This window comes from Tetranychus urticae, chromosome 1 (genome assembly GCF_039701765.1).
Source record: "Tetranychus urticae isolate SD_2017Ah chromosome 1, NJAU_TeUrti_SD_1.0, whole genome shotgun sequence".
Lineage (NCBI taxonomy): Eukaryota > Metazoa > Arthropoda > Arachnida > Trombidiformes > Tetranychidae > Tetranychus > Tetranychus urticae.
Window position 1 is genome coordinate 1,715,400 of NC_142958.1, and position 13,217 is coordinate 1,728,616.

The 13,217-nt window shown below is 31.2% G+C and overlaps 3 protein-coding genes across 3 annotated transcripts; 1 reads left to right on the top strand and 2 right to left on the bottom strand.

Moving 5' to 3' along the window:
* Positions 1-24: 24 nt before the first annotated feature.
* retm (real-time) lies at positions 25-8,586 on the top strand. Its single transcript, XM_015936097.3, has 4 exons — positions 25-676; positions 5,592-5,741; positions 6,210-6,341; positions 7,970-8,586. The coding sequence occupies exons 1-4, from the start codon at positions 614-616 to the stop codon at positions 8,252-8,254; spliced, it is 630 nt and encodes a 209-aa protein (XP_015791583.1). The 5' UTR covers positions 25-613; the 3' UTR covers positions 8,255-8,586.
* On the bottom strand, positions 7,589-10,316 carry LOC107368293 (uncharacterized). The gene is made up of 2 exons (XM_015936095.3): positions 9,769-10,316; positions 7,589-9,688 (listed from the first exon to the last, which is right to left on the bottom strand). The coding sequence occupies exons 1-2, from the start codon at positions 10,177-10,179 to the stop codon at positions 8,834-8,836; spliced, it is 1,266 nt and encodes a 421-aa protein (XP_015791581.2). The 5' UTR covers positions 10,180-10,316; the 3' UTR covers positions 7,589-8,833.
* Positions 10,317-10,932: 616 nt separating this feature from the next.
* LOC107368189 (uncharacterized) lies at positions 10,933-12,902 on the bottom strand. The gene is made up of 5 exons (XM_015935969.3): positions 12,208-12,902; positions 12,009-12,054; positions 11,751-11,923; positions 11,584-11,673; positions 10,933-11,512 (listed from the first exon to the last, which is right to left on the bottom strand). The coding sequence occupies exons 1-5, from the start codon at positions 12,448-12,450 to the stop codon at positions 11,084-11,086; spliced, it is 981 nt and encodes a 326-aa protein (XP_015791455.1). The 5' UTR covers positions 12,451-12,902; the 3' UTR covers positions 10,933-11,083.
* Positions 12,903-13,217: the final 315 nt, after the last annotated feature.

The window sequence follows — 13,217 nt, forward strand, 5'->3', positions numbered from 1 at the left end:
TCTCAGTAAACTCAGTAATCATCACTTGGAGGAAGGCAATTTAGTGTTTAATCATCGTATTGAGCTGTGTGCTTTCGTCTGATTCTTACTCAACCCCAATCATGTTTTTATTTAATCATGTTGAGACAAGCCAGGAGAAAACAGTTATTCTTCAATGATGAGTTTACTTTATCTGTTTTGTTGAAAAGTGGGTGAAAGGCCAATGTCAATCTTAACCTTCAACAACAATATTTCCTATCTCAATTGGTTCGACATTTAATCTTACATCTTTTATTATTGGTTCAAGTATTATTTTTTTGTTGTCTCTCACATTACTGGACCATTTGTTAAAAAATCTGAATGATCTCTACCAGTTTATTCCTATTATTTTTAAGTGCATCGTGTTAACAAAAAAGAATAGATAGGAATAGAAAGATTTGTTGTTTTAATCCGCCTCAATATTTATACATAATTATTGTTTAAAAGAATCACCATCATTCCAATTGAATCCAACAAAGTTCCATTAACATACACATCTGTAAACATATTTATCATCCACCGGTTAAATTTGGATAATTAGCATTTGTTTATTAATAAAAAACCCTACGGGACTCAACTCTAACACAACCACGAGATGGTGCAAAAGTATAAATCACCCATTAGGGTTTACAAATATCCATTTGAGCTGGTTATGAAGGTGAGACAGTAACCATTATTAATTTAATTTTATTGCATATTTTTTACTTCGTCATCGATATCAACGGTGCATCTCACATCGTCATCATCAACACCATTACCATCATCGTCATTCCATTGATTGTCAACATAAACACCAATCAATAACAAACACAATAACTTAGTGTACATAATTGAATGTCATGATGTGTGTGTGTCATACAGGATGATCAAATTCAATTGTTCTGCTGTTGGAAAAAAATAGGAATGTAAAAAAAAGGTTAAAATTCAACAATAATTGTGCTTCTCAAGATAAACATATGATTACAGTTACATGAGAAACTTAGGAAGAAGATGATGGCGAAGTAAGAAGAAAAAATTGGTTTAAAAACTCACCTGAAACCCAATTTTCGGGAAATCTAACTTTCTCATCGTTCCATTTTATCAAAATTGCAATACTTATGACTTACATGTTATATTGATTAATTTTGATAAAAAAGTGTTCACTTATACTGGTCATGTTTAATGGTGATTGAATGTGAACTCAGCTAAACCTTGAACATAGAATTTATAATTTCATTTTCTTTATTCTCTCTCCACTCAAATTACTTGGACTGCTTTAAGTAATTGCTAGATGAATATGTTTAAAGATGATTTCTCGAAGGTCTCAACATTCCTTATCATTCAACTGACTGTTAACTTGATGTCCATGGCATTCTGAATAGTTTCATTTGATACTCCATTGCCACGATTATAAAAACGTTTTTATCAATACACAAAGATGAACCTAATTAGCATGTTATTAGTTGAACATGTTGTTAATGGGAATGACATTTGACTTGATTTTCCATTTTTTTCCAACTCAAATCAAACAATTAATCAACTGTCCATTTATATTGACTCAACTTTTCAATACTAACACCGCATCTGTTGAGCTTTATCTAGTCTCATAGCCTTGAGTTGAAACTGACACCGAGACACTCCTCAATCCAACATGAACCTGCCATGATACTATCAGATTCATTATTAACAATCAGATTACCAGATATTTCTGGTGAATGTAAATAATGTCAACCTTTTAATCAAATGAATTTTCCATTTTTTCACACCTTTTATAACAATCTAAATGATTGTTAATCATGTCCAATTTGCTATCCTTTCACCTTCACCACTTTCCAATCCTTTCAAGTCCAGTTGAAGGCACAAATTGTTATTTTGCAGTTGCTCAAAACCATTTCCACTTCTCCATGAAATGTTCAATCATTCAACATCCTCCAGCATCATCATCCCAATGACAGATGTTTAATTTTGTTCCCCTCAATCTGTTAATTAACATTGATCAATGGAGGAATAATAAAAATCTTAATATTGAACCCACTTTCAAAGTATCTTTCCAATCATCCTAATTGTTCTTGGAGACAATTTAAACACACTGAATTACAATTTATTGTTGTCCAATTAATTTCCAGATTGTTTCTGATTGTCATCCAATCAAGCTAATTTATCATACATGAACCATTGGCTGACTCTGATTATGATCATAGAAATGCTTTTTTCACTTGATAATGTCTATCTAATAATCTTATTTCATCCTTTTCATCAAATCTTTTTTGTTGGACTGCAGTTAATTAGTTTTTCACCGTAATCATAGTAGATTACTCAGAATTAATTGTTATTATTAATATAAAAGAGCAGCAAGAAAATATTACTCAAAGTCATGAAATATAATTTGTAAGCAATTCGAGGTAAAAATGAAAACATTTACATTCCATTTTGTTCACCTTCTGTCTCTGTTGATGAGCCAAATTAATCAACAGTAAGATCAGCAACTAAATTATCTCTATTCATAATTAATTAACTGTTGAGGAAATTCATTTGATAATTGTTTTCCACCTGAAATCGTCAGTTAAACCCTTTTCCTTTCACCCAAACAAAAGCTAAGCTAATGAATAGAAAGTGAAAAGCATTTCTTAAACTAGAGATTATTGTTGACTGAATCAGTTGACAATCAGAAAATTGTACAATTAGTAAATGATTAACTCTTATCGACAAATGACCATAAATTGACACTAAATATTGTAATTGTAACTTGCGACAATCTAAATGTTGATTACCTTTGAACGTTAAAAGCCGTTTAATCTGATAAAATTAAATTGTTCGTGCATGACCAGAACAATTAATATATTTGATTAATAATAAACTCAAGATGAAGATAATTATATCTGATGACCCGAGTCTAATGATTGTTGAAAACAATTAACTTTATATCAATCACTTTTTCCCATGTCAACATTGACTCAAATTAACTAATTAAATTTAAAGTCAATTCTGTTCAACCTAAAACATGTTGATGTTGTGTGTGTTGATTTGTGTAACCCAATCATCGTTATTTCAATTTGTATCAACATGGAAAATATCATTTCCTGATGAAATCAATGAAAGTTACCTTTGAAGAGCAAATCATTTCAGCTATTTTGTCATGTTAATTTGTTTTCATATTTATTCTATTGATTGATTCCTTCAATTGAACACCAATTTCATGGTCATCATCATCATTATCATCGTAGGTTGAACTGTATAAACTAAACTTGTCAAACATGTTGGTAGACTGCGTGGAAGGAATGCTGAAATGTTGATATATCAACATCATTTACTCAATTTTTGTTAACTTTTTCATCATCAAATTCACTTTAACTTCCTTCTTTCCCTTTCAACTCGTTTTCATGGTCTTCCCATCATCATATTTATCATCATAATCACATTTATAACAACAATTCTTGTTGTTACTCAGCCTTTAACATGTGAAATGATATCACCTGAAACAATAACCAACAAGACCTTTTGACTTTAAATGTCTTTTCCCATGAATTGTGATTCAGAACAAATAACAGAACTTCTGTATTAAATGAGCAAACTGAGGATTAGATGTAAAAATATCGTTAACTAGGAATCAACTTAATTAAGTGCTTACAAAACCACGTTAAATACATTGAGGTTTAGTCATTGTATGTGTGTCTTTAATTCGGTGTGAATTGTTGAACAAATTGAATTAAAACTAACCTTTCTTGATTCAACATTTCAAGTGTAAATTGTACTAATTGTATTGCTTTACCTTTTTTTACCTTTGATTGTTGTTGAAACGTGTTTCCATTCAACTGTTCATTTTCATTCTCAATGGTTTTCCTCTTCATTTTTCCTGTACGTGATTGTATTTTGATTGCTGTTTTTGATTCATTGTTACTATTATCACACAAATGTTGAAATGTTGAATTATCATTATTATTGTGCTTCTTGCTTTTGTCAATTTACCTTTAAAAGTGTCACTTTTTTTCACCAAAAACTTTCACTTCTTCCAAGCTTCTTACCTGTGAATTTATTTTCAATCAACTTTCTGATCAAAATTAAGTCTCGCAAAAATAACCAACATAATTGTCAACTCAATGTACACTTTTAAGGTTGATTAAAAATAGGTTTTATTGTCTCTTTACATTTAGCTTTGTCTGTAGGTTGAAACGCAATTTTGATACTTTACTTAATCATTTCCATTGTTATTATTACCTGAGATTTCAATTTACAATCCATTGATTTATACTTTGATGACATCAATTGACTCTAAGGTTTCACCTTATTCATAACTTGCATTTAACTCTTGCCAATCAATCGTTAATCATTATTGGCCTTTTTTGGTTCTCTCACAATCCTGATTATTGTAATCGATTAAACCAAAATGTTAATCATTTTCCAACAATTTAAAACGGAAAGATTACAATTTTTTAATATCCAATTGATTATACAACTCTGACATTGCTGATTTTGTTAATTTTGAAGAGCTAATCATTTCAGTTAAAAACTGAACTTGATTTCAGGAAATGTTGACTTGAGTGGACTTGAAATGATAATCAACTTGAACAAGATACATTTCATTGTATATCCTTCAATATCCATAGTGATCTAATTAACCACCTAAGACTATTATGGTTAAATTTTGATCGATCAACCCAATCATTAGTAATTTCAATGGATGATAAAATTATGATTACTATAATTTTATAACCATTATGAAAAGGGAAAAACATTTTTTACTTAAATATGTTAGACAATCGTTTACCTTGTGTTTGAAATGTTTGTACACTTTTCACTGATTCAACCTCGACAATTGGAAGCTTTGACACTAACTTAATAACAATCAAAAAATGTCCAAATTGTATAATTTCCTTGTACAATTATAACAACAATTTTGTTACTCTGGTCCTTCCAGATATCAAGTTAATATTAAGTTATATTGTTGTCAATATCTTGTTATATTTACTGTTTAATATTATACCTTTTTCAAATTATACAACATGTTGTTATTTAATATTATTGGCTTCAATGTAACTATTTACTGGTTCATTCATATTGAAATGTAATTCATGGAGAATGAAAATTTTGATAAAATGTCTAAAATAATAGACTTGAGATGAATAAATTGTCTTGAAAATAATCAATATTTTCAGACAAGTTATTCAATGTAACCACGATTTAAGGGTTAACTCCTTTCATTTACCTAGTTAAACCTTTTCATCTATTTCACCATTCAATGTTGAACAAAACTGTTCATTGCTATCAGGAAATTAGGTTGATTCTTCCTACAGGGTAACCTTAATAATCTCTTGAATACATATTCATAAACTGTAAATCTGGTTAAATATGAAACAACTCTAGATTGTTATTCATCAATTAACACTTGAATCTAATTTTTCATTGTAAAATCACTTGAGAAATGTTAGTTTCTTAATTTATCTCATTAAAGTAATTGAGTTTTAAACATTTTGTTACAAATTAGAAAAAACATGTTGATGGGCAAGACGATGATGTATTGATTTTTATTGTTATGATTATTGTATTTTTACAATTTATTTGTTCTAATTTCTGTTTATTCTTGATTCCATCTGTAGGCCTATGAAAAACGATTTCCAACCTGTGACATGATTCCAATATTCGTTGGTAGTGAGATAATCCATGAGGAAGAATCTGATGATGGTGCTGTTCAGATCATCGAAAGACGATGTAAACTTAATGTGGAAGCTCCTTATTTATTAAAAAAGGTGATCATAATTGTAACAAATCACCAATCACTTTCAATGGAATAATTTTTGAAATTAATTCTCACTTGTATTCCGATCCTCCAATCAACCGTTTAAAGCCAATGTACTGTTTCAATTGTTTATCATCTGAACAATTCGTAACTTGAGCTTTTCTGGTTAAACTCAAGGGTTTGAAGGGTAGACTTAATGATAAACTTGAAAAGCGACTCGGGAAAAATTGATAAAATGTCGATAATTTAACAATTGTGACATTGACTTATAAATATCGCTAAATTAATTGTTGGTTAAAAATATATATTTATTGCTATATTGTAAATAGCTTTTAAGATGTTGATATTTTTAGACAATTTTTCACATGAAATCTTTTTTTTCCTTTTCCTTGTTTCCTTTTCCTTTCTGTTTTCCATGCTTCCTCTCAGTTCATGAATTACTTTTTATTAACTCTTTCTTTACTCTCCTTTTTTTCAGATGTCAGGAATCGATTATTTCTATTGTATTCAAAGGAATACTTTGGACAGAAGGAAAAGGACACTTGTTATCGAAGCATGGAATGAAAGCTTTGCATCAAGAATACATATTAAAGAGTATTGCACTTATTATGTAAGATATCATGCAATAATCTTGATTGTCAACATGATCATCAACAGCAATCAACAATAGCGTGCTCTAAAGACTAGGATAACATTTACAATTGTTTCAAATTACTAACAAAAATGTTAACAGTAGCGTTGGTTAAACCAAGTGCCATTGGTGTAAATTTCATATGTTTATGAAAGATTGAACCTGAGTTTGTTTCCAAAATTGTTCTGGTTAGCTGATAATTCTGTAATTCCCAGCGACTATTTGTGCGTTTATCCTCGAAAGCCTTTTTGTTGGTTAAATTTAAGTTCCTTCAACTTTCACCATTTACCATGCAATCCTTTTGTTGATTTGAATTTTCTTTTCTCTATCCAGTATCTAAATCAGGAAATTTGGTGATTTTTCTCAGTAATTTGTATCCTTTTTTATCTTCAATTGTTGCTGACTTTTATTGTTACTCTTTTCATTCCTTTCCTCTTATAACTTATTTTATTTATTGTCATTTAGCTATTTATTATCATTATCATTTCACCGTTTACAAAGCAGCTTCAGGTTTGTCTCGGCATTTCAAAGTATTTTTTCATATTCAATGAAACTTCAAGATTGTGAGATTGGTTCACATAAATAATATCAGCTACTATTTTTGAAATGTTTTTTTTTCTTGAAATTCAGCTGTTTACAGTTACACTTGAAATATGCTATGAAATATTATAGTTATGAATCTTAGGGTATAAATGGTCAAAATGTGGAAATATTTATTTAGCTTTGTTAAATCAATCAGATAATTTATATTTTTCCTGCTGAATGTTTATTGTTCAACAATTTCACTTCAATTCACTCGACTATATTTTATTAGGCAAGCTATTAATAATAACATTTGCTATTCTTTTTTTCTCAACAATAATTCATAGCTTTTAGCATTTTTAAATTGTTTAAAATCGTTCTGAAAAGATTGATTAATTAGTCCAATTTAATTTGATAGATTCAAGATAATGAAACAACAATTATTCATACAAATTACTCAAAAATATGTTTATTTCATTTTATCCTTACAGTGTCTTCAGATTGCCTTGAGCATTGAAAAATATTTTCATTTTATTGATGTTATTATTGAAATTTAATTTTTCTGATGGTTGAGTTTCATTGTTTTAACATTTGTGTATTTATTTTGTTTTCATTGTTTAATAATTTCTTGTCTTTCCAATATTTAAAACCAGAATAAGCTCCAGGTTGATCGTAGTTTTAAATTAAAGCTTTGATAATTTAAATTATCTGTTAAATGAGTTTAATGATCACAGGTAAATAAGTGAATTACAATCAATCCAACATAAGGTCAACATGTGTTCAGCAAAAGGTTTAGTTCCTATCCTTTACAATTGAATAATATTTTCAATTTGAAGGTTAACTTTCTATTATCATTATCAAATCGTATTGATAAAATGGTGAAAAATTAGCTACAATAATCAAGTAATTAAGTTATGATATGACAATTCGTGAAAAGGGCCAGATAATCTGGAGCAAGAATTGATTTGTGGATGTGGGGAGAAAATAAATAGCTGATTGTTGTTGCCATGATTGATTAGCTTGATTGTCTGTTTAAATAAATGACTAATTTTTCCATCTTTCCATCATTTCCTCAACCATTCTAGGTGCATCCAGAAAATGCCGAGTGGACTTGTTTCGAGCAATCGGCTAGTTTAGAAGTAAAATCGTTTTATGGACTGGAAAGTGCTGTTGAAAAATTGGCAGCCAAACATTATGCAGCCAATGTAAACAAGGGAAAGGAGATAATTGAATATCACATTGAAGAATTGAGAAAACAAGATATAACTTATGTTCCGCCCTATGTGGACCAGATAACGTCAAATTCGTGTAACAATGAGAAAGAGTCAATCCATTATCCAACGGCAAACAATTATTCTGCAATTATATGACTGTTATACCATCATTTTTGTAATGATATAGTTCATTTCAGTCTTGTGGTCTCCTCATAACACCTAATTCATGTTTCACTCAATCTCTTTTCAATCAAACTCATTCAATCTTTCACACATTCAGAATACACACACAAAATTGTTTCTCCTTTTGGCCTTCGAATTTTGTCTTTCTTCTTTTCTTTCCATTTACTTCTTCTGTTTCCTTTCCATCTTTGCTCTCTATCTTTGTTCTTTCAACTCTGTTCTCAAAATCATGGAGAATTCAGAGAATAAAAAACCATCGGTCTGGAGAGTTTCTTCTCTTCAAATCAGGCAATCTCAAATCAAAATTAGTTCCTTGTCATTTCTTCATCCTTTGATTAGAGTGGTGCTAATATTTTTCTCTCCAGTTAAAACTCTTCTTATTTCTGTACAAAATAATTTAATATTATTATAATTTTCTTTTTGTATACAATCTTTTTATTTACTCATCCTTGTCGAAATAATCATCTTTCGCATCAGCATCTGCATCATCTTTCATAGTCATAAGTATCATCATCTTGATTCTTTATTAGATTATTATCTATCTTTCAATTGTCAAATGTTTTCCTCCTCATCTAATTTTGAATGTAAATACTCGTAATCTTCATGTGATTCGATGTTTCCAGTTTCTTCGTAAAAGTCTGTAAATCCAATATTATCTAAGACTTGATTGAGGGTTTCAGATGCTTCAAGTGACATTTGCTCCTTGATTCTTTTGGCCTCTCGAGCTAATAGTTGCTTCTTTTTTCGATTCTCGATCAGAAATTTGTTCATCATCACCACACGTCCTTTGAAATTTTGAGCAGGATCATTCATATCAGGTGGTAAACGAGGCATTGGTTTCACAGATGACCAATCAACTGGAGGTAATGGATCAGAGATGGGATTGAACGATTGAGATGGAGATCGAGTTTTGCTTAAATTGAATAAAATCTTATTGGCAATGTTTTTATAATCTAAACTAAACATGTCCAATCTCATGTCATCTGGATATTCAAAGACAAGAAATCGTTGCGGAGCCTTCGTATTCTCATATGGATTTGTCGAGTAGTTGGCAAAATTAGGATCAAAAGTAGTCAATGCCTTGGCCCGTCTTCGTGTGCCTAATGGTTTGAATGGTTCAGGATCTGGCTTGGGAGGATTAAATTCTTGACCAACTTCAACGCGCTGATGCTCTTCCTGTGGACCAAGATCTAAAGAATCAAGCCGTTCAGCCAATTTAGATTCAGAATCATAGGAAAGATCATAAATATACTCAATTGTTGGAACTTTTCCCATAATATATTTTTGAGTCAATAAAAACCTTAGCCTCTCCTTGATTTTGATTAACTCTGACAACACTGTTTTAGCTTTCGTTGAATCACAATAATAGTAAACATGTAAAATGTGATAATCTTTTGTTATTTCAGTCTAAGAAGAGGAAAAAATAAAAATCAATAGCAGAATAAATTAACATTAACTCTAACTTATTTCATGTTTTTTTCACATACCTGTGTAATCAAAACATCCATTTCTTTAAGAAATTCCCCGATTGGATTTGTAGAAAGAATTTCAGTTAAATTTTCCATGAATATTTTATCCAGGACTCTTTGCCTGTGTCTAAGAACACCTTTGAGACCTTCATCAACGTCAGATAAAAGTGAAGGAGGAACACCTTTGCTGAAATGAACTCCTTTGGGCTTTAATCGTTTTTTCGTACGAAGACCATATTTTTGTTGCATTTTATACATATAATTTTCTGCCAAACGTTGCATTCTAGCGGGAGTATTTCTCGGACGAAATGAATCGTAGGCTGTAGTCCCATAAAATCTCTCAAATCTATCCAAATTAAATCGATGAACAATCGATAAAGATGAAGAAGATGATTTAAATGCTGTGATCCTTTGCATAGTGAGCGCCATATTAACACTAAATCGTAAATACAGTAAAATAAACAACAACAAAATAATAATTTACATAAAAAACAAGTCGATGAAGTTGATTGAGGAGTGAATTAATCAATTGTTAGGTTTATTAAACTTCTATCCATTAAAACATTAACAAATTGTTGATGAAAAACAGATGTTATTTTTTCAACGCATGTCTCCTTAGTTGCCGTAGTGACGTACATAGCAAAAATAAATACAATTAACCGGTCAATTACCAGAAAAAATTGAATTGAAAGTTTTTAATCAAAATATTATCGCAATAATGAAAGCGGTATTATGGTTAATAGTTAGTTGATTTAAATAATAATGAATTTAATTTGAAAATGAATTGATTTTGATAAAATTTGTCCATCTTGAACGGTAGATGGCTCTAATGTATTTTGATGATTAATTTGGATGAAATTCAATTTGGATGTGAATTTTAATTTTGTTGAATTATCTTGTTGCTATGAGCAAGTGAAATTTGAATCATTGTTTAAATTAATTTTTGCACAATTGTTTTGTAAATTTATTGTAATTAATGCACTGTTTAGTTAATAAATGAACCAAAAAGTTGGGTTGAAAAGTTCAAACTGTTTTGGAAAATTGTGACTCACGAATTCATCTGTCTAGAATTGTAATTTGTCAGCAATGAATATTCAGTATAAATCAAGTATTATTTTCAAGTGTTATTTTTGATTTTGAACTAAAAGATTAATTTACCGAGATGAGAGAAATGTAGACTCATTGTTTAAATACGGAAACTTTACATCGTCAAATTTTAATTTACAATAATTTACAGTTAAATGGAGAATTAATAATTTACATAAATGATTCTGCACAGCAGTAGCATTATTTCAGAGGAATGAGTTGGTTTCAGCTCGGATTATTTTACAATTTAAGCAAAGATAGATTCAGCGGCAACCTTAGCTGTCTCAAAATCACTTAAGCCAATTTGATCAGCTGCTGATATTTTAGCTTCATTAGGGGATCCAATGACTTGATAACCAGCTCCTGGACCAGGCTCGGATGATTCAACCATAGCAAAGCCATCAAATGAACCAGCATCTGATGGAGGACCCATATGATCATTGGAAGACATGTGGCCCATTGGACCTTCTTGCATGAACATTTGACCAGCATGATCCATTGAGAGATGTCCTTGGTGATCATTACCAGTTGAGAAACCATGGATTGGGCTAGTGAATTCAGTTGCTGACCAACCATGAGCATGATGACCGTGGTGTCCATGATGACCATGATGACCATGATGATGTCCATGCCAGCCGTGGTGAGAGTGTGAGTGCCATCCACTGTGTTCATGTCCCTAAAATTATTGAATAATACCGTTATATCGAGTTATTGTAACTCATAACTTGTCAGTGAGTTTTAACTTACATGTCCATGTCCATGACCGTGATGGTGCCCGTGTTTGTGGCCATGATGATGACCGTGCTGATGTCCATGATGATGACCATGATGATGGCCCTATTTGAAATCAGAGATGGATTATTAAAATTTGTCCAGATTTGTAACATTTAAATAAATGGGACTATTTGTCTTACATGCTTGTGTTTATGTCCATGAGAATGACCGTGTTGATGCCCGTGTTTGTGTTCATGTCCGTGTTTATGCCCATGTTTATGGTCGTGACCGTGTCCATGATTATGGTCGTGCTTGTGATCGTGCTTATGTCCATGACCATGCTTGTGCTCATGCCAGTGTCCATGTTTATGACCTGTGATTGTTAAGAAGTGAATCAGTTATCACTGTAACATTCATAGACTTATAGAGACTTGACAGTTTTGTCAATCTGTACTCACCATGATTATGACCATGATGATGATTGTGACCATGATGGTGTCCGTGCTGTGAAGTTGAAAATTCAAGTTGAGGATTAGTATACCATCAAAATAAACTCTGATCTAATTGTTTCCAAACTTGCATTCCTTATCCTTAATGTTTACACTCGTTTCAAGAGTTCTTGCTTTCAAATCAAATTTATAATTCCCTGAAACTTACGTTATGTCCGTGATGATGATGATGGTGAGCTTGTTGTTTGCCGTGGTGGTGATGGTGATGGTGGTGGTGCTCTTGAGGCTTGTGGTGGTGGTGACAAGCCGCAGTTTCTAGTTCATGTTGGACATCTCGAAGTTGAGATATGGGTTTGGGTCCTTCTAAAGCAGATATGGCCTTAGTACCATCAGCCAATTTGTCACACGAAACCGTGAACACGATTGCAAATAAGCAAATAAACTTAAACATTTTGGTTCCCTTTATCCGTTTGATTTGCGACACTGTTTAACACAATAATATAGCTATTGTCACTATTGTTGTTGTTTACTAATCAATACCAAAAGATTGTCTGATTAAATTTCACATCCGATCGCAGTTTATATACTAAATAGTAAATTGTTGTCACTTAAATGTAACTAGCATTCTTGACTCTGCCTCTTCAGCAATTAGCAGTCACTTTCTTGGTAGTCTCGGTCAACATTACCATGTTAGGTGATTCCCATCAGCCGTTTTTTCAACTCAATTTCAGTTTTATGTGACAATTGTTTTTTCTGACCAACAACTATCTTACATGATCATCATGATCACTCCCATGATTTAGTAAAGCAAATCAGCGAAAAAAAACCGAGAAAAAATAATTTTTTGTCTGCAAGTGGATTGGAACGAAATGATCTCAATACTTTCTGAGGAAGAGGTAATCTCAATATTTTACTTTCGCGAGTGTCAATTGTTTGTTTCATTTTATTTGACATCTTGATTGATGGTTACCTTAAACTGTTTTTATCAGATTGACCTTTAAAATTGCTTTTGATCAACTGATTAACGCATCAACAATAATCATGATCACCGATTAACTACCGTTTAATAGCTGTTTAACATGCACTGTTTTTTATCACCCAAAATTGTTACCTTTTTTGCCAAGAAACTTCAACAGTTTAATCAACACTAACATAAAGCAATGGTTCAATATTTCCTTAATTGATTTATTTCAAGGATAATCCAAAGGTTAATCAACT